Below are 19,642 nucleotides of genomic sequence, written 5' to 3'. Positions count from 1 at the left end.
CATCTGTTTGTTAATAAATGAGCCTGTGTGGCATTTTGCATCAGCAAATTTAACCCATAATTGTCTCTCTGGTCAGCCTTTATTTAATAAAATTATCGAGATTTAAATCGTATATCACCATTTTGAGAAAATATATTGAGATATGAGTTTTGGTCCATATTGCCCAGCCCTAGTAGGAATGTTCACAGCATTTCAATGTTAATAAAGGTCGACCTACCAGATTCTAATCACATAATTGTATTTAGTAAGTGGTTGACAAGTGGGTGTTTTAGATTTCTTGTACACCGATCTTAAAATATAAGGGATACTGGAGCTTGGTTGGGTGGGTGGGACGGCTGGTAGTGGGCGCCTGAAAACTTCCCTTATTTTCAAATCCAAAACTTGACAGGTATGCTTGATGACAGAGGCAGGGGGCTCCCACTTAAAACACTGTGGCACAAGGCAGTGCTACCTTTACCTCAGCTCTCCTTGTCTGCAACAGAAAGGAGGTCATTAAAAAGCAAATCATGTAAAAAACATTAAAACATCAAGTGATTTTTGATTGAATGAATGTCTTAGCAGCAGACTCAAGGTCCACAGAAAAACACTATTACATACAAAAATAATTATAAGAACAGTTCAAATGAACATTAAATTAGACAAGACATTTGTTTCATTTACTATGTATTTATTCTGATATAACCTACAAGTGCAATTCAGCTACTAGCAGTGTTCAAAACACTCTAGCTGAATACGAGTTTTAATTCATTTAAGTTCATGTCTAGCACAAACACACAAACATAATGGTGGGCGAAATAGGGGGAAAAAAAAAAATCACATCACGATTTTTTTCATTCAAATAATTTAGACTATTTTAAAGTTATTTACCAATAAAACAAACCAATTCACTGACTCAAAATCATTGTCTTAAATGGAAAAAAGGAATGAAAGATGATTTAAGACAAGGTAATTTTCAAAAAATCTTTTAAATTGTATGTAAGCAATTTATCAAACTGGTTCCAAGTACAATTAACATCAAACAAAAGGGCTGACATGTTCTTATAGTCACACACAGTCTTTTTACTTTGTTTAACTAAAGTAATGTAGCATCAGCATTAGCAACACTTGCTACATAACAAGGCAGCAGATCAGCCTAGTGATTTCTATTTGTTATTGAGGTAACATACTCATATTAATAAAATCCTACTTTAATCACGGTTTGAACGCCTCATTTCACACAGTTTGGACATTAATATTCTTTACAAGATAAAACGTTATTGTTTTGGTTACATTAAGCCTGGGTGATATGGTCCAATATTCATATCTCTATATTTTTCCTCAAAATGGCTATAAGCGATATAAACTCCATTTATTTTATTTTATTTTTTTCAATAGTTTTACAAGAAAAACTATAATGAGTCAAAGTCAGTGGAGCCACAAAGACCATTTTATTAATCACTAGCAGCGCAATAACACCATTTTGTGTCACTTTTGACTTTTTTCCTTCATTAAGGCTGAAATGTGATTAAATTATGTTGTGTTGCAGCTCTGAGTTGCTGAAAGTCGTTTTTAAAGTAAATCACATTCAGGACACTGTCTCTTGAAGAATGCCTCAGCAGCTCCTCTGCTACAGAGTAAGTTAGAGAAGAAAAACACATGCAGTGTTAGTTTTTTAGACGAGTAAACGAACACTATAACACACACACACACACACACACACACACACACCTGAAGAAGTCAAGTTATTTGCATAGTAGTGTGTCTTTTATGTTGACATGATTAAATCATGTCAAAATGGGGATTAAAATGAGTATTTCTGTATTTCTTAACATGTGTCTGATAGGCCCTGAAACTGTATATGTTTATTTTGAACACTCACACTAACTGTGAACTGTTTGAATGACCTCAAGGTCAGCAGCAGAGGACCTAGGCTTCCTCTGAATAATGGCTAAGACAAATCTGTACCAGTCTCCTCTTGGAGCAAGGAGGGTGCAGTCATGAAGATAAACAGAGGCAGACATAGACACAGACATGGAGAGACACAGACGTCTTCCTCTGACCCCCTGCCTGGGGGCTTAATCTACTTAACATTGCTTATGACTAAACCTCATTGAAATGATCCTACTCTAGTCATCTGTCCTCAGAGCTGTTCAATTAAAAGATCTGGAAGAAGGTAGAGAAAACCTGACAGAACGCACTACATACTCATTTAGATGTCACACTTAGTATGAGTAGTACGTTAAGATGACATTTACAACACGGCCACGATAAACATTATTACACAAAATAGAAGAAGAAAAAGGAAAGATGACATGATGCCTCCCACCAGCTTTTTATTCAGCTTTCTGCTTCCTCAACTCTGTCAGTCTGTTCTTGTCTGTCTCTATGGGTTAGTTAAGGTGATCCCACACAAACTTTGATAAAGTTTATTTAACAAAGTTTATTTAAAATCAACAGAGTGTGGTGGCAATCAGACCAATGGTCAGCAGGTGAAGCTGTGATGTCATCAGGTAGGCAGAACCTTCAGCGCCACCAAGGCACCCATCTTTCTTCCCGCAGACGCTCTGCTCACAGTACAGCCCTGCATATATGACATCATTAACATCAGCTGTGACATCATGAGGCAGAGCTTTGACATCATCAGGTGTTACCTGTGTTGGGCGGAGCACAGAGGCAGCGTTGGGAGTCAACGCAGGTTCCTCCGTTCTGACACGGGCGACGCTCATCATCACACACATTCTCTGAGAGCACAGACAACTAGTTAGCCAACTAACTACCAGCTATAAACTACTAGTTACCAATGATTGTTAACTCTGTGGTACCTGTGCAGCCATCTCTCCAGGTGAATCCAGATAAACAGGAGTCACAGCGCCTCCCAGTGGCTCCGCTTTTACACTGACACAGACCAGACACGGAGCAGAGCGGGGACACACTTCCTGCTGCGTCACACTCACACTCTGAGGACACACACACAACAGGTGATTTACACGGAGTGTGTGTGCGAGTGTGTGCGCATGTATGTGTGTGACTGACCGACGCACACATTCTCGTCCTCCAGTGGCAGGGAGGTGTTTCTATAGTAACCTTGTCGACAGTGCTGGCACTTCTGTCCTCGTGTGTTGTGTTTGCAGCTCACACATGTAACCACGTTGATGAAGTCGATGTAACTGCAGCGGTTTGAGTGACCGTTACACTCACAGTCTGAGAAGAGAGCAGCCAATCACAGAGGGCGTGGGGTCGGAGTCAAGATGGGAGAGGTTTCTCTGGAATCAAAGGTAAGGAGTCAAACCTTGGAAGGTGACGTAGGCGATCTTGGAGAGCTCACTGAACTTTGGTCCTCCAGGAATCAAAATCTTCTGAGTCACTTTGAACACAAACCATCCGTCACTACGGCAACAGGCCAATACTTTACCAGCCAATCACAGCTGGCCACTTCACTCAACTACCAATTGGCAGCAATTGTAAATTTTTAGACCCTGATGAGAACCCCATCTAAGTTGACCACTTTTGACCAAACCCTGTAACATTTTACTACTATTACTACTAGTATCACTACTACTAATACTATTACTACTAGTATCACTACTACTAATACTATGACTACTATTGTTTCTTGTGGTGTGTATGGTGATGACAAAAAAGGTGATGTAGAAAAAGTCTTCGGGACAACTGACTTGTAAAAAATATGCAGTTTATTAATACAATCAATGTCCTGGACAAGTAACAAAAAATGTGACTTGTCAAGAGCATGCTGGCCGGATCGTTGCATAACTCTGAACCCGAAAGAGAAAAGCAAAACTCTGAACTTCTCGGGGAAAGCCAAGGCGTATATGTCTTTGGGGTATGTCTTTAACATTAGCTCATCACCATATGCTGTAAGGAGTCAACTCAGTTCTAGTTTGATGTAAAGGAAAAAACAGGCACAGTAATACACAGACTTGTGGAAAACAAGTATTACATCTGGAATCATTCTATGTCTTCCCAGGCCTCAAAATCACAAGTAACTAGCTGGATAAACATTCCTCATGCCCCAAAAGATGTACACCTCCCGTTAATATCAAAATGGGGAGCCTTAGGATTTATTATTCAAGAGGAACTTTGCAGACACAGAGTCTGAATGCCTGTTTTCCATCCTTACCATACTGCACCCAAATTCTTGTGGAATTCGTCATGCTGTTATTGCTTAAACAGGGCCTCTTGTTTAACCTATAGTTTACACTTTTGCCTTGAGTCAATTCTTTATTCAAAAAAGGACTATAAACCTTTAATATCACATGTTTAATGCTTTAATAGACATCACTACTACTATTACTACTAGTATTACTACTACTATTACTACTACTGCTACTACTACTACCATCACTATTTACCACTACTACTGCCCTTTACTACTACTGCTACCCCTTACTAGTACTACTGCCCCTTACTACCACTGCTACTGCCCCATATCACTACTACTGATCCCTTCTACTACTACTACTACTACTACTACTACTACTACTACTGCCCCCCCTTACTAGCACTACTGCCCCTTACTACCACTGCTACTGCCCCATATCACTACTACTGATCTTTTCTACTACTACTACTACTACTACTACTACTGCTACTACTACTAGTTACTACTACTACTACTGCTACTACTACTAGTTACTACTACTACTACTACTACTACTACTATTTGTACTATTACTACTACTGCCCCTTAGTACTACTACTACTATTTGTACTATTACTACTACTGCCCCTTAGTACTACTACTACTATTTGTACTATTACTACTACTGCCCCTTAGTACTACTACTACTACTACTACTACTAGCTACTACTACTACTACTAGTTACTACTACTACTACTACTACTACTACTACTACTACTACGCCTTACTACTGTCGCGCCCAAGCTTGACAGGCAGCAGTTTTGAACTTCTATGTTGTACCTTTCTTCTTGTAGCCTTTTTCCTTTTCTCCTTCCTTCTTCTTTGTCTCTATGGTGTCCTTGTTAGTTGTGGTGGCTGTTTGTTGAACAGAAGCAAAGCAGTAATTTCCTCTGAAAACCTTCTTCATGGTCAAACAATCACCAAACTGTCCTTAGACATGTTCCTGTGATTTTGCACATGTGGACCCACAGTCTAGATACTCAGTGCTAGTTTGTACCTTTCTCCTCTCTTTGGTCTTCTAGATTCTTGTCTTTAGACTCCATCTTTCCTTCTGTGGCTCTTGGTACTCCAGCTGATTCCTCAGCAGATGATCTGTCCTTCTTCTCTGTTGGAGATCCTAGTCCAGTGTTCTCAACCACTGGAGGAGGATCTGACACAGGATTGTCTTTACGACCTCCAGCAATTGGCCCAAAGGGATCTCGTCCAGCAGATTTTGATTGTTCATCTCCGCTTTTTACACCATCTGAATCTGCTGCACTCAAGTCCACAGCCTGATTATCTGGATCAGAAACCGTCATTGGTTCACGAGGATTGTCTGAATAATTTCCCGGATCCCCCGGAGAAACCTCTCCAGTTTCAGGTCCGAAATCTTCAGTTTTTTTTGGTTTAAGGTCCTCTTGAGAAGGGAAGCTAAAGTCTACAGGGGAAAAGGCATTAACAGGGCCCAAACCACCAGGATCTGAACCACTAGGTGCGTCCAAACCATCAGGAGGGTCTGAACCACCAGGACGGTCCAAACCACTAGGAAGTTCTGACCCAACAGGAGGGTTTGAACCACCAGGAGGGTCTGAACCATCAGGAGGGTCCAAACCACTAGAAGGGTCCAAACCACCAGGTGGGTCTGAACCACTAGGAGGGTCTGAACCACCAGGTGAGTCTGAACCACCAATTGAGTTTGAACTACCAGTTGGGTCTGAATCACCAGTTGGGTCTAAATCACTAGGAGGGTCTGAATCACCAGGAGGATCTAAACCACCAGGTGGGTCTGAACCACCGGTGAGGATGGAGCTTAGAACTTCTTCTTCAGCTCGTTCAGAGTTCATAGGTGTCCCAAAAGAGGACACTTTGGGTGCTAAATCAGGAAGGCGTGTGTCTGGACTTGGAGCTTCTGGAGGTGGGGCATCAGGCGATGGGGTGTCTTGAGGTGGAACATCAGGGAGGGCTAGGTTTTCTAGGCCTGGCTTATCTGGTAGTGGTGCATCTACTTGAGGGGCTGAGTCAGTTCCTGCTGGAGCGTCCTCACCCTTACTGGTGAACTCAGGCTTAGCTATTGGAACATTGTCAGATGGATCAGCATCTTTGGATGAAGATACGTCTACTCCAGATGCAGTGGGTGGAGCTTCGGCAGAGGGTGATGCAGCAGTGGTCAGCATCTCGATGTTGGCAGTCCCTGATTGTGAGGTCACTGGTTCAGAGATAGACACCTTAGAGTCAGTAAAGCTGGTAAACAGGGAGGAGCTACTGGTGGCACTGGGAGCTGCTGTGGACAAACGGGCCCCTGTTTCCGCAGATTGACCAGGTCCAGGACTGGTGTCCACCTTGGATGCCTCGGGGGTCAATGCACTAAATGTACCACCAGGGATAAACATTGTAACACTGACAGCAGTGTCAGTGGCGTCTGTAGCAGTAATGGTGGCACTGGTAACACCTTCAGAGAAAGTACTGGTTCCCCACGTGTCAGTAGCCAGACTGAAGGTTTCTGAAACTAGGACTGGAACTGTTGACGCTAAACCAGTGCTCCACATCGTTGCACTGTCTGTAGGTGATACTGTGTCTGTCACAGCCCTACGGTCAGTTACACTGGCACTGACAGGTATGGTAGTAGTGTCAGTCAGAGTAGTACTGACCGGTACAGCTATACTGTCAGTTAGAGTAGTACTGACAGGTATGGTAGTACTGTCATTTAGAGAAGTACTGAAAGGAACAGTGGTACTGTCGATTAGAGTAGTACTGACCGGTACAGTAGTACTGTCAGTTAGACTAGTACTGAGTGGTACAGTGGTAGTGTCAGTTAGAGTAGTACTGACAGGAACAGTGGTATTGTCGGTTAGAGTAGTACTGACAGGAACAATGGTACTGTCGGTTAGAGTAGTACTGACAGGAGCAGTACTGTTGAGAGTTACAAATTGTGGGTCAGTTATTGGGTCAGTGATACTGTAGAAACTGCTGTCAGTACTTTCAGTCCAAGTTGTGTCAGTGACTCCAGGTGATGAAGCTTCTGTGTTTGATTCATTGTCCGCTGTCAGAGAAGAAGAGTTACATACAGACATCACTGCTGACATCACTGCTCTATTACACTAACGATCCAGATCTGAACAAGAACCAGGAGTGTGTGTGTGTGTGTGTGTGTGTGTGTGTGTGTGTGTGTGTGTGTGTGTGTGTGTGTGTGTGTGTGTGTGTGCGCGTGCGCGTGTGTTTAAATAGAATAGGATATTACCTACTTTAGGAACACACTCTCTAACTGTAGCATTAACTAACATTCAGCTGATCATCCAACAGCGTAGGAGCTCCATTGAGACACACACATACGCACACACACACACACACGTACGTACGAACACACACACACAGAGTACTTACTGGTTTCTTCTGAAGGTTCACCTGTATAAGAGACATTAAATGTAAAACATTGTGTGTTACTGTATGTTTCTCTGTGTGTTTCTGTGTGTGTGTGTGTACAGTATGTGTGTGTGCGTGCGTGTGTGTTTGTGCGTACAGCGGTTGGCACTGCCCGTGCCCACAGGCAGGTACGACCCTGCTCTCCAGGGTTGGGATTCAAACCCTCTCCTGCAGCGTTCACAGTCCTGTCCTTGGGTGTTGTGTTCACATGCACACTGCAGGGTCGCATCACTCAACACACACTGTTCTGCATGCAGGTTACACACACACCTAAGTGAGACACACAAGCAGTGACACGCACACACAGTGAGACACACACATGTAGAGATCCGGGGTGGCACTCGGCGGCTCGTGTGACCCACCTTGCAGGCACGCTAATGTCAGAGATGGCGTAGAAGTACTTGAGCAGGTTGTCCGGTTGGACAAAGGTCCCTCCGAGTGCTGGCCGCAGCAGCCTCAGGCGGAGGTTGGTGAAGGAGAAGAAGTCCCGCAGACCTCGCACTGTCTCCATCCGAGTATACACCGCCTCCATGTTCAGCAGCTTGGGCCCAGCCAGCACAGCAAGCCGCGCCCGCACCTCCAACACAACGGCTTTCTCCTCCTGCACACACCAACATGGTTCATCACAGCAGAGCTGATGGCCCCCAAGACCAGGTTTGGGGGCCATCTGTTCCCATCCCAGATGTTAAGGCCTTGTCAGTCACTGATGGAGTAAAGATATGGATCTTTGAGATGGGTGCTGTGAACAATAACTTGGTCGACTTCAAAGACCTCCTACACTGATTCCAAATTTGAACTGTGTGAATTACTACTGGATTGGAAGAATATGATGAGATGGACAGTTTGAAAGGTAATTCAGAACAAAGCAGTGTGGCAGGAGAGCGAGCTATGATCAAGCCTCTCTCCAAAATTATCCAGCTAGGTACTGCAACATTTCTTCTTATCCAGTGCAACATTGCTCCAGTGCAACACGGCTCGGGTCGGGTCGGGTAGGGCTTTATACCCGCGGGCCCGGGTGAGGAAACGGTGCGCGCTCACAACTTGGTTACCTATGTGCTCCTTTGGAGTGCGCGCGGTCCGTGAATGGAGCCAGGCATAACGAGTCCTTCACGTAGTGCGCGCTAACATTGAGAGCAGTAGTAAAAATGAAGAACGTGCTGAGCTCAGCGTTAGAACGTACACGCTCATCAGAATCAGCATGGAGGGACCAGAACTAATGGACTATGATGCCAGGCCAGATGTTCAGCTGTGATTCTCCCAGGGCAGGGGTCTGCAACCTGTGGCTCTGGGGCCTAATGTGGCCCGTTGACTCTTTTGCAATGGCTCCCTATAGCTTTAAAAAAAACTATTGAAATAAGGAGTTATTTTTTACAGAGGCTATTAATGATTCATGCCAAATAAAATCAAGATATAACAATTTGTTAACCTAGAAATAAATCACGTTGTGCAATGTCTCTGCACCTTCCCTACTTCACCTCCTGCAACATTTACGGACCATCAACTTTCCTGCACCTGTGGCTAACCTTAAGTTTTAAATCCCTGGTAAGATATCTAAACCAACAAAAACACTATTCTGGAAGAAAATAGTTCATGTAAACTGATATGAGTAAGAATTTGAAGATGCAAGATACTGTTTTATTTCTTGATGTCAATTTTTGAAATTTTATATTAAACTGTTTTTACGTTTCCATTTACATGATTAATACGCTGTATTGTCTTCATTGAGAAGGTATTTTTTCGGCTCCGGGAGTACTTCAATCCAAGTGAGATGAGGCAAAATAGTTCCTTGTAGAGTAAAGGTGGCAGACCCCTGACCAGGGGAAGTGGGTTAGGAGACCCCACTATAAGAGATGAACCCTCTGAATTGAATTCAATGTAGTGAAGCAATGCAGATGCTAAGTTGGTTATGCTACTGTTAAGTTACAGTTAAGTACAAATAAAAAAAACAGAATACATGTAAGCTGTTGTTATGCTTTGCTGTTATTTTAAAAAAAAAATGTTACATCTTTTAAAATTATATAAAATAAATTACCTGTTATTTCAGCCACTGCTTGTTGCAGAAAAACTTAATATTGTCACTAAAACCTGAAAATATTTTGCAAATATCTCAAGTCATTGTCAATCTTTACTTCATAAAAAACTACGGTATGCCAGTTGTCAACTATTCATCAGCATGCATGACTATGCTGTACCCCCACCCCACCCCCCGTTCAAAAAGGGGTGCGACCAAATTCTGTGCTGGTGCAACCAACTGAAAAATTGGTCGCACCAGTGCCACCACTGGAGTAATTAGTGTAGAGCCCTGACTCGTATCTGTCAACAAGTCACACACACACCTTGGCTCCGACCCAGCCCGAGTACTGCTCGGTGCAGATGACCCGCGTCACGTTACTGGGAGACAGATCCGTTACTCGCTTCGGCGCCATGCCAAATGCCTCCAGGCAGTCGTCAGCATAGAACTGATAGGGCTGCCACGACACGCCTGAAACACACACATCAAAGCACGCACGCACACACATTAGCACACACACACACACAAACAGACACACACACACTGACCTTTATCCAGAGACTTCTCCAGGACCATGCTTGTTGGTCGGCCATACTCAAAGGTCACAATGATGTCATCGACCAGCTCCAGACTCTTGTTCCAGGATAGGCTGATGTTGGCCAATAGCGGCTCAGGGTACCTGGACCAGGTGACCGTCTGCCAATAGGTGATTAGCCCGCCCCTCTCCCTGTCTCCCATTAGCTGAGGTGGGTGAGACAGGTCGGGGCTGGAGGCGTCACACTCGTCACTGCACAGGTACGGGTTCTCCTATAAGTGAGACAGGAGGGGGTGGAGCTATACAGGTAAATGTGGTAGAGTGGGTTGTCCAATAAAGGCACTATACCCACACTGCCTCATATGAATCAGTGTGAATGTTGCTGAGAGTGGCCATAGGCGTGAAATCGCAGCCACGCTTCTGTCAGTCTGCCCCAGGGCAGCTGTGGCAACAATGTAGCTTACCACCAACTGGTGTGAGTGAATAACGGCTTCTGTGTATAAATCCAAGCCGATATAATTATAATAATAATAATTATTATTATTGTTACAGGTAAGCGTGTACAGGTAAGGCAGTGAGGTTCAGCTAACCCTGTCGGCTGCAGTGTGAAGGATTAACTCAGATTATCTCCTAACTGAGAGTTAATCTGTGAACTTCAGCTGCTACCAACTGTCACTGACACACATTACTGACAACTACTGAGACACATTACTGACAAGTACTGACACACAGGATCCCAGAGTGAGGGCGTGTGTTGATGAAAGACCAGCAGGAAGCTCCTGAGCTGTGATGAATGTGATGTCAGTAATATAATGTAATGTGATTCTCACCAGTGTACAGAACCTCTCTGGAGGGTTCCCACAGGTGATTCCTGGAGGGTCGACTCTGATCTGCATCACCTCCTTCATGTTGGCGGGCGGTGGCTGACAGGCTGAGTCACAGACCTCATACTGAGCCACAACCTGAGCCCAGAGGACCAGGAACCAGAGCAGGACAAGGAGGTGAGCCATGGTCAGAGCAGCCTCAGGATCTCATGGTGGCAAATTTCAGGTCCAGCTCTGAAAACACACAGAACTAAAGCAGAACTTTATCAGGACTCAGTCCTGCAGTCAGGATTGGAACTAGAGAAGAATTATTGTCCAATAATGATCATTTAGTACTGATAACGTAGCCCCAACCCTTGACCCTGCTCAGCCAGCACCGCTACGTGTTAAGCTAACCAAACACGTGGAACTGGTGGCTACCTTCTAAAAATTCAAAAAATTAACTAAAATATTAAAACTACTACTGCTACTGATAAATTCACAATTATTCTACATATTTGAAAACAAGATTTTTATGTCAGCTGAATGTACAGCAAGTGTTTAAAAGCATTTCTGCCAAGAAATAATGATTCTCGATTCTGATTCTTTGAGTTGTGCAGGTCAACAGGTCACAGATTTCACAAGATAATTTTTTAGTTTGAAAAAGCCTTTACACAGGTTATTTTTTATTCATTCACTTAGTTGATATAGTTTAATTTGATTGCTGTAATGTACCTAGGATATTCAATTAACAAAGGTTTCCAACTGTAACTGTAAAAGTGAAACTTGCTGAAATAAAACTACAAACAAGTTGTCAGCAGTGTAAAAAACATAGAGCTACAGGTAGATGTGAAACTAAATAAAACAAACTCAAACCCTGGAACAGTCATGTGACAAATCAATCAATTGTTCTTGTTGAGAATTATTATTATTCTGGATACAGTGGAAACAGAAACTTTAAAAAATAATTATATTGTGAACCTGTTTATATTGTGGGGAACATATTATATACATAGATGTAATTGGAGTCTGAAGCCACAAAAAAACACCACTTTAAAAAGAAAATAGACTAATATAAGACCTCTTTACAGTTATTTGACTCATTCTGGCTTGTGCAACTCTGCGGCGATGATGCGCTGGTGACGACATAAACCAAGATGGCGGCGGCCCGGACTACAGCCGACATTATGTAATAAAGCCTTAAAAGACATGGATATAATGAAAAGAGTGGATGGACAGATGCATAAACACACGGACACACACAGACTTATTAAACACACACGGACCTCAGTACACATGGTAAACGGAACAGGCTTCACCGCTCGGCTGGCACTAGGACCCAGAAGCAGAGTAAGTGCGTCCTCTATCCAGCCTTCACAGGCTGTAATATCACCAGTTTATCATTTTACCAGTTGTTAGAGCTACTGTCTTTACCAGGGAGATCATATTTATTACTGGTGATTGTTTTCTGGAGTTTTACTGGGATTTCTTACCAGTGATTAGTTCATATCTCCCTTGCGCTCCGCGGTCCAAACTGACACCGTAGCCACACACGTATGAATGTGTCACACACGTCACTCAGTCACATTAAGGAAGGTTGTGGTCATTATACGGGGTGGATTAAATAATGAATTAAATATTGTTTTATTCCGTTCTTCTCCGTGTTATTATCACATTATAAAAAAGTTTAAAAATAGCAGGAATTAGTGCTGGTCTCGAACGGTCTTAACGGAAAATCCCGAGTCCGAGACAAGACCGAGTCAAAATGCTTCAGAGTCCGAGACGAGACCGAGACCTTTAAAATTTGGTCTCGAGACCAAGACCGGTCTTGACCACCACAACACTAGAACTGGTGGCTACCTGCTAAGCTAACCAAACATGTGTAGTGGTCTACGGAGTTCCTTTAGTCTCAGAGGAAGAAGAAAATGTACAATCTGTAATACGTGCAACACAAAGATTCATCTTCATGTTTTCTTCTCCCTAACCTTGAAATATATTCTAACCTGGAATATGAAGCAGACACTGCACAGACTGTCAGATAAAGCTCTAAAAGATGTGGACGAGACATTAAACAGCTGCTGATGATGTGTCTTCATGTTTGTACATTTAGGAACAGACATATTCTGCTGGTCTGTAATGTCTGTAATAAAGGACAGGAACAAATCTATTCTGTATACGTCTTTGACAGAGGACAGTAACAGACCCTTGGGAATTATGGTGCGATTCTAAGGAGAGTTTTTAAATGATTAAAGACAAACTAACTACAGACAATAACAGACAGTGTGTGTGACTTTTGTCAGGACGTTCTGCGCCTACTGAAGTCTGTAGTTGCTAGAGACTCACCGTCTGTAGGTCACAGGTGTCTGTCTGCCTGTCTGTCCATCCTTCCCCTGTGATCCTCCTCAGTTCTGTTCTCTTTAATCCTCCTCTCCCTCTCTCTCTCTATCTCTCTCTCGCTAAGCTCCTCCTCTGCCTCTGATTGGATCAAAGGCAGAGCGTAGGTCACATGGCTGATCCTCCTCATCCTCATAGGGAGGAGTATACAGGTTCTCAGGACAGTGAAGCGTCCTCTAGTCCGGTCTGTTGTGCGCTGCTTTTAATAAATTAAATTGTAATAGATTGTAGGGCTGGCCGATGTGATCTTTTTTAAATATTTCGATATTTTCAAGCTATATCTCAATATACAATATATATTGATATTTTGCCCTTGCCTTGAGATTATGCTTTGATGCATACAATTGAACCAGAATGGCAATAAATATACAGTATATTGATGTTTTCTCTGTGATGTAATTGGGGTTTCCCCTAACTATTATAGCATAGCGTACCTGTTTTTTTTCAGAGGCAAACCCTTAAAAAAAGGTAAGTCAGTTAAAGCCACATACCAAATGTCACAAAGGGACCTTTATTAAAGGTTCCATGTCATGTTATTTTTCATCTCCATTTGTTCTAAGAAACCTAAAAACATAGCATTTGAGGTTTATTTTCCAAAGCTCGCCTGTTTTCTAGAGTTTTAGCCCTCTGAAAAGTCACTTTCTGAGCAACTCTACAGGTGCTGGTCAAAAAATTAGAATATTATATAATTTAAAATATAATATGAAAAAGTTGATTCATTTCAGTAATTCCATTCAAAAAGTAAAACTTGAATAATGTATACATCCATTTCACACAGACTGACATATTTCAAGTGCTTATTTCTTTTAATGTTGATGATTACAACTGACAACTAATGAAAACCCCAAATTGATTATCTCAGAAAATTAGAATATTGTGGAGAGGTTCAATATTGAATACACCTGGTACCCTGCAAAGGCCTTTAAATGGTCTCTCAGTCTAGTTCTGTAGGCTACACAAACATGGGGAAGACTGCTGACTTGACAGTTGTCCAAAAAACGACCATTGACACCTCGCACAAGGAGGGCAAGACACAAAAGTTCATCGCTAAAAAGGCTGGCTGTTCACAGAGCTGTGTCCAAGCACATCAATACAGAGGCGAAGGGAAGGAAAAGATGAGGTAGAAAAAAGTGTACAAGCAATAGGGATAACCGCACCCTGGAGAAGAGTGTGAAACAAAACCCATTCAAAAATGCTGTCGCATTCCTTGTGTCAAGCCACTCTTAAACAAGAGACAGCGTCAGAACAAAAAGGACTGGACTGCTGCTGAGCGGTCCAAAGTTATGTTCTTTGGAAATCAAGGTCCCAGAGTCTGGAGGAAGAGAGGAGAGGCACAGAATCCATGTTACTTGAGGTCGAGTGTAAAGTTTCCACAGTCAGTGATGGTTTGGGGTGCCATGTCATGTGCTGGTGTTGGTCCACTGTGTTTCTTTTGGGTCTGAGGTCAACGCAGTCGTCTACCAGGAAGTTTTAGAGCACTTCATGCTTCCTGCTGCTGACCAAATTTATGGAGATGCAGATTTCATTTTCCAACAGGACTTGGCACCTGTACACAGTGCCAAAGCTACCAGTATCTGGTTTAAGGACCATGGTATCCCTGTTTTTGATTGGCCAGCAAACTCGCCTGACCTTAACCACATAGAAAATCAAAAACCTTTATTTTGAATTGCACATCCATCAATATTGAAATTGCCCCTTTTTCTCCACAGGAGAGCAGTCATTTGAATAATAAATAAATAAAAAATCCTAGATGGTAGTTCATCTTGAAGACTGAAGGTAGCAATCATTTCCTTGAAGCTCTGCCTTCTACCATTGAGAGAGGATGCATGTCAGTAACTAGCATATTCAGGGTGCTGTCCATATGTCCTGCTGCTTGTTGAGGTGTACATGGAGGGGGCATTCTCAGGAAGCTGTCTATATGCTGCTGAGCTCTGCTGAATGAGAGGAGGAAAAAAAAAAATTGATATATATATATATATATATATATATACATGGATGACATCAAGCTGTATGCTAAGAATGAGCGAGACATCTACTCACTGATCCATACCACCCGGATATACAGTGCAGACATTGGGATGTCATTCGGACTAGAGAAGTGTGGTCGGATGGTGACTAAAAGAGGGAAGGTAGTCCACACAGAAGGGGTCTCACTCCCAGAAGGAACAATAGCAGACATTGAGGACAGTGTCAGGGCCAAAATTGTTAGTTATGTTTATTAACATATTTACTCATAGACCTTATTCTTTTATAGGCTTTAAGTTGAGACTTTTCATTTCTGCTGTCTCATGTTTTCTGCTCTCTTCTCGAGGTCAGCTTTCCAAAACACATTTTATCTCTCAGACACGGAGGCATCACACAGTCACATGCTTACACACACTCACATAGTCACACATACACACCCCATACACATCCATTTACACACACAAACACATATACGCACACACCTCCACTCCCATGACAACCAGCAGATACCAGAACTGGTTGTTTTGACCCAAAGAAGAAACTGTCTCTCCTCTCCCTCCTCTATCACCTCCACCCTGTCCTCTTTATCTCCTGGGGGGAGGAGGGAGGGGAACTGAGGGGGAATATACATGTTGAGTTAGAACTGTGTGTCACTCTGCCTTCGAACGTCCGGCCGGACGGTCACTAATTTTTGTTCCACTTTGTTCCATCTTTGTACTTTTCTTTACTTAGTTTTATAATAAACATTTTTTATAGAATCATCAATGCTTCGCCTGGACTCCATCACTCAACCAGAGCAATAAATCATGTCTCCAAATGAGGTCAACCGCAAATTTGCCGTAACAACAGTTATAAGTACCTCGGAATCCCACAAGCAAATGGCAACCTCGAAGAGGTGACAAGGAAAGCGGCTACGGCCAAATACCTCCAACGAGTACGGCAGGTCCTAAGAAGCCAGCTCAATGGCAAGAAAAAGTCCCGGGCAATAAACAGCTACGCCCTGCCAGTAATCAGATACCTTGCAGGAATAATATGCTGGCCAAAGGATGAGCTACAGACCACAGATGTTAAGACGCGAAAGCTCCTAACCATGCACGGAGGGTTCCACCCCAAATCCAGCACTCTGAGACTGTACGCTAGCCGGAAGGAAGGAGGCCGAGGACTAGTGAGTGTGAGAGCCACTATCCAGGATGAAACATCCAAGATCCATAAGTACATCAAGGACAAGGCTCCAACAGATGACGTGCTCAGTGAATGTCTCAGACAATGGGGAACAGAAGATGAGGTGCTGGAGGTTCCGTCATGGGAGGACAAGCTCCTTCACGGGATGTACCACCGAAACATAACTGAAGTGGCGGATATCAAGAAATCCTACCAATGGCTAGACAGAGCCGGACTAAAGGACAGCACAGAGGCACTCATCATGGCTGCACAGGAGCAGGCCTTGAGCACCAGAGCAATAGAGGCACAGATCTATCACACCAGACAAGACCCCAGGTGTAGACTGTGCAAAGAGGCCAATGACATCTTACACCCTGCACATAACTGCAGGGTGTAAAATACTGGCAGGGAAAGCTTACATGGAGCGCCATAACCAAGTGACTGGTATAGTGTACAGGAACATCTGTGCAGAGTATGGGCTGGAAACCCCAAGGTCAAAGTGGGAAACACCTCCAAAGGTGGTAGAGAATGACCGAGCCAAGATCCTGTGGGACTTCCAGATACAGAGAGACAGAATGGTAATGGCGAACCAACCAGACATTGTGGTGGTGGACAAAGAGCAGAGGAAAGCCGTTGTGGTTGACATAGCAATACCAAGCGACTTCAACATCAGGAAAAAGGAACACGAGAAACTAGAGAAATACCAGGGGCTCAGAGAAGAGTTGGAGAAAACCTGGAGGGTGAAGGCATCAGTGGTGCCCGTGGTCATTGGGGCACTCGGGGCAGTGACCCCCAACTGGAGGAGTGGCTCCAGCAGATCCCAGGAAATACATCAGACATCTCGGTCCAGAAAAGTGCAGTTCTAGGAACAGCAAAGATACTGCGCAGAACCCTCAAGCTCCCAGGCCTCTGGTAGAGGACCCGAGCTTGGAGGAAAAAAGAGACCGCCGGCAGAGGGTGAGGAAGAGTTTTTTTTTATTTTATATATATATCACACAATTGATACCACGCTATATTAATCATGTGCGTTGATAGGCAAATATCTGTGACCTCGGCATTGGAGACGTTTTCTTTCTGACCGTTAGCATGTGCCCACAGGCTCCCCCACGTGTTTGAAAAACGGGACATAAGTTATGTGAAGCAAACGCGTGTCTTTTAAATTGTTTCTGGTTGTTTGGTTGTTAGATTTGCTGCTTTCTTGCCAAGTGCTGATGCATGGATGTAGTGTTGCGGTGATAGGCTAGTTCCATCTGGCAATGCACACATTGTACCATGTGTAAGTTGTCGGCCTGTTTTTTACTTAAAATGCTCCCAAACTTTTGACATTTCGTGTCATTTTCATTGTCCCCCTCGCTCCTTTTCTCCATCTTTTTCCATCGTCACCATGCACTATTCCCAGCAAAACACAACTTTGTTCCAACATGCCCACAGACAAGCTCCGCTCTGCTACTCTAGCCTTTCCTGGCCCCGCTTGCGTTTCCCGCTGCTGCCGTGTGGAAACAAGCTTTGCTAAAGTTTCGGGTGCTACGCGCTGTCGGATTTTAATTTATTTTAATGCGCCACATTAATTAAACAAGTCATCGAGGCAATAAAATATTTATCAAAGCTTTTTTCTAATCAAATTCATCGATTTACTGTAATTAATTAATCGTTTCAGCCCTACACACAACACAGTCTGTTATGATTTTTCTTGCAGCAGAGTTTGCTTTGATAACCCAGTATTTTTTGCGGAGGTGAGCCAGCATATGATTTCTTCTGTTATGTCCGAGTTGTTCATGGATGTGTCTCGACAACAGTGTGGATATGTGAAGGTCTTTTGAGAAAATAATTGGATATTTGGACTCTTCAGGCATCTCTAGTTTCTTTTACCAGGGGATCATAGTTGATAGTCGACCACCTACTCTTAAAAGTCTATTGTAGGGGAACAAAGGGTAATCAATATTAAAAAATATTAATTATGAATTTTAATATGTTTGTTGCCAGAGGTGCCATCTAGAATTGAGTTTTAAATGTTCTATATCACTTTATTTTAATTAATTGTTACAGTTCCCTGTTTTTGTAGTGGGCTCTTGTCATTAGAATAGAGGATTAATAAATGTTTGAATGTTGATAAAAACGCAGCATTTTCAATATGTAGATGTTTATTTTACAGGCTATTAACATAAGTACAAGCATGAATTCAGCAGTTTCACAATTATTCACAGTTATTTTGACTCATTGTTATCACACAAAATGTACATTTTAGACACGGAGTGTTTTAGATATTTGAGTAAATTTGGGATTTATAGGGGTTTTCTAACGCTCTGAGATGGAGAAAGAAGGAAAAATGGAAAGTAAAATTAATGAAAATAACAAACTTTACTAAAATTAAAATTATGGACTATGAATCTAGAATTTTTGATTGAGAGAATTTGTTAGGTTATACAACACCTTTTGCCAGAATTGTGTGTGTATGTGCGGTTTTTAACCTCCTTCGAACAGGCGTGATGACGACAGCTCCCTATGCGTAACCAGCAGCGAGAGGAGAAATAGCTTTTCCTGGCGTTTTTTTCAAGGATTTTTTACACTCGGGTGTTGCATCTGATGGTGTGGATGGTGATGACAAAAAAGGTGGTGTAAAAGAAATCTTTGGGACAACTGAATAGCAAATATTATGACATTCATTGTACAGTCAGAGTCCAAGAACAGGGTGTCAAAACCTGCTGAGAGTAGCTAGCCAGATCATTGCAAACTCTGCAAAAACTCTACAAACTCTGGGGCATTTCCCAACAGCCAAATGCCCATATATCATCCAAAAGGAGGTGTATCCCTAACATTAGCTCATTACCATATACGGAATCACCTTGCTCTAGAAATAGTTGGAGAAAAAGACAACCTATCAATCATTGACACGGAGCTTGTTGTCTTGACCCCTCAAGTTTAAATATATCTCAATGGTACATGACTCAAAAATGAAAGCCTCTAAGCTCTTCACTGTGACGTATACAAAACAGTCAACCTTTGTTCAAAAGAGTATACAGTAGTCCCTCATTTATCGCGGGGGGCTACGTTCTAAAATAACCCGCAATAGGTGAAATCCGCTAGGTAGTCAGCTTTATTTTTTATAATTATTATATATGTTTTAAGGCTGTAAAACCCCTCACCACAGACTTTATACACTTATCTCAGACAGGAATTAACATTTCTCTCTTGTTTAAACACTCAACGTTCAAACCTTTGTAGATTTTAAAACATA

At 42.7% G+C, this 19,642-nt stretch overlaps 1 protein-coding gene across 1 annotated transcript; it reads right to left on the bottom strand.

Moving 5' to 3' along the window:
- Nucleotides 1–1,641: 1,641 nt before the first annotated feature.
- On the bottom strand, nt 1,642–11,094 carry LOC114469519 (serine-rich adhesin for platelets-like). The gene is made up of 13 exons (XM_028457075.1): nt 10,915–11,094; nt 10,098–10,356; nt 9,875–10,020; nt 7,901–8,139; nt 7,636–7,808; nt 7,500–7,520; nt 5,137–7,158; nt 4,920–4,994; nt 3,269–3,343; nt 3,013–3,180; nt 2,802–2,936; nt 2,631–2,720; nt 1,642–2,560 (listed from the first exon to the last, which is right to left on the bottom strand). Exons 1-13 carry the CDS (start codon nt 11,092–11,094, stop codon nt 2,430–2,432), a joined length of 3,714 nt encoding a protein of 1,237 aa, XP_028312876.1. The 3' UTR covers nt 1,642–2,429.
- Nucleotides 11,095–19,642: the final 8,548 nt, after the last annotated feature.

Source organism: Gouania willdenowi, chromosome 9 (assembly GCF_900634775.1).
Source record: "Gouania willdenowi chromosome 9, fGouWil2.1, whole genome shotgun sequence".
NCBI lineage: Eukaryota > Metazoa > Chordata > Actinopteri > Blenniiformes > Gobiesocidae > Gouania > Gouania willdenowi.
Note: the sequence above shows the minus strand (reverse complement) of the source record. Positions and strands in the feature narration are given on the sequence as shown.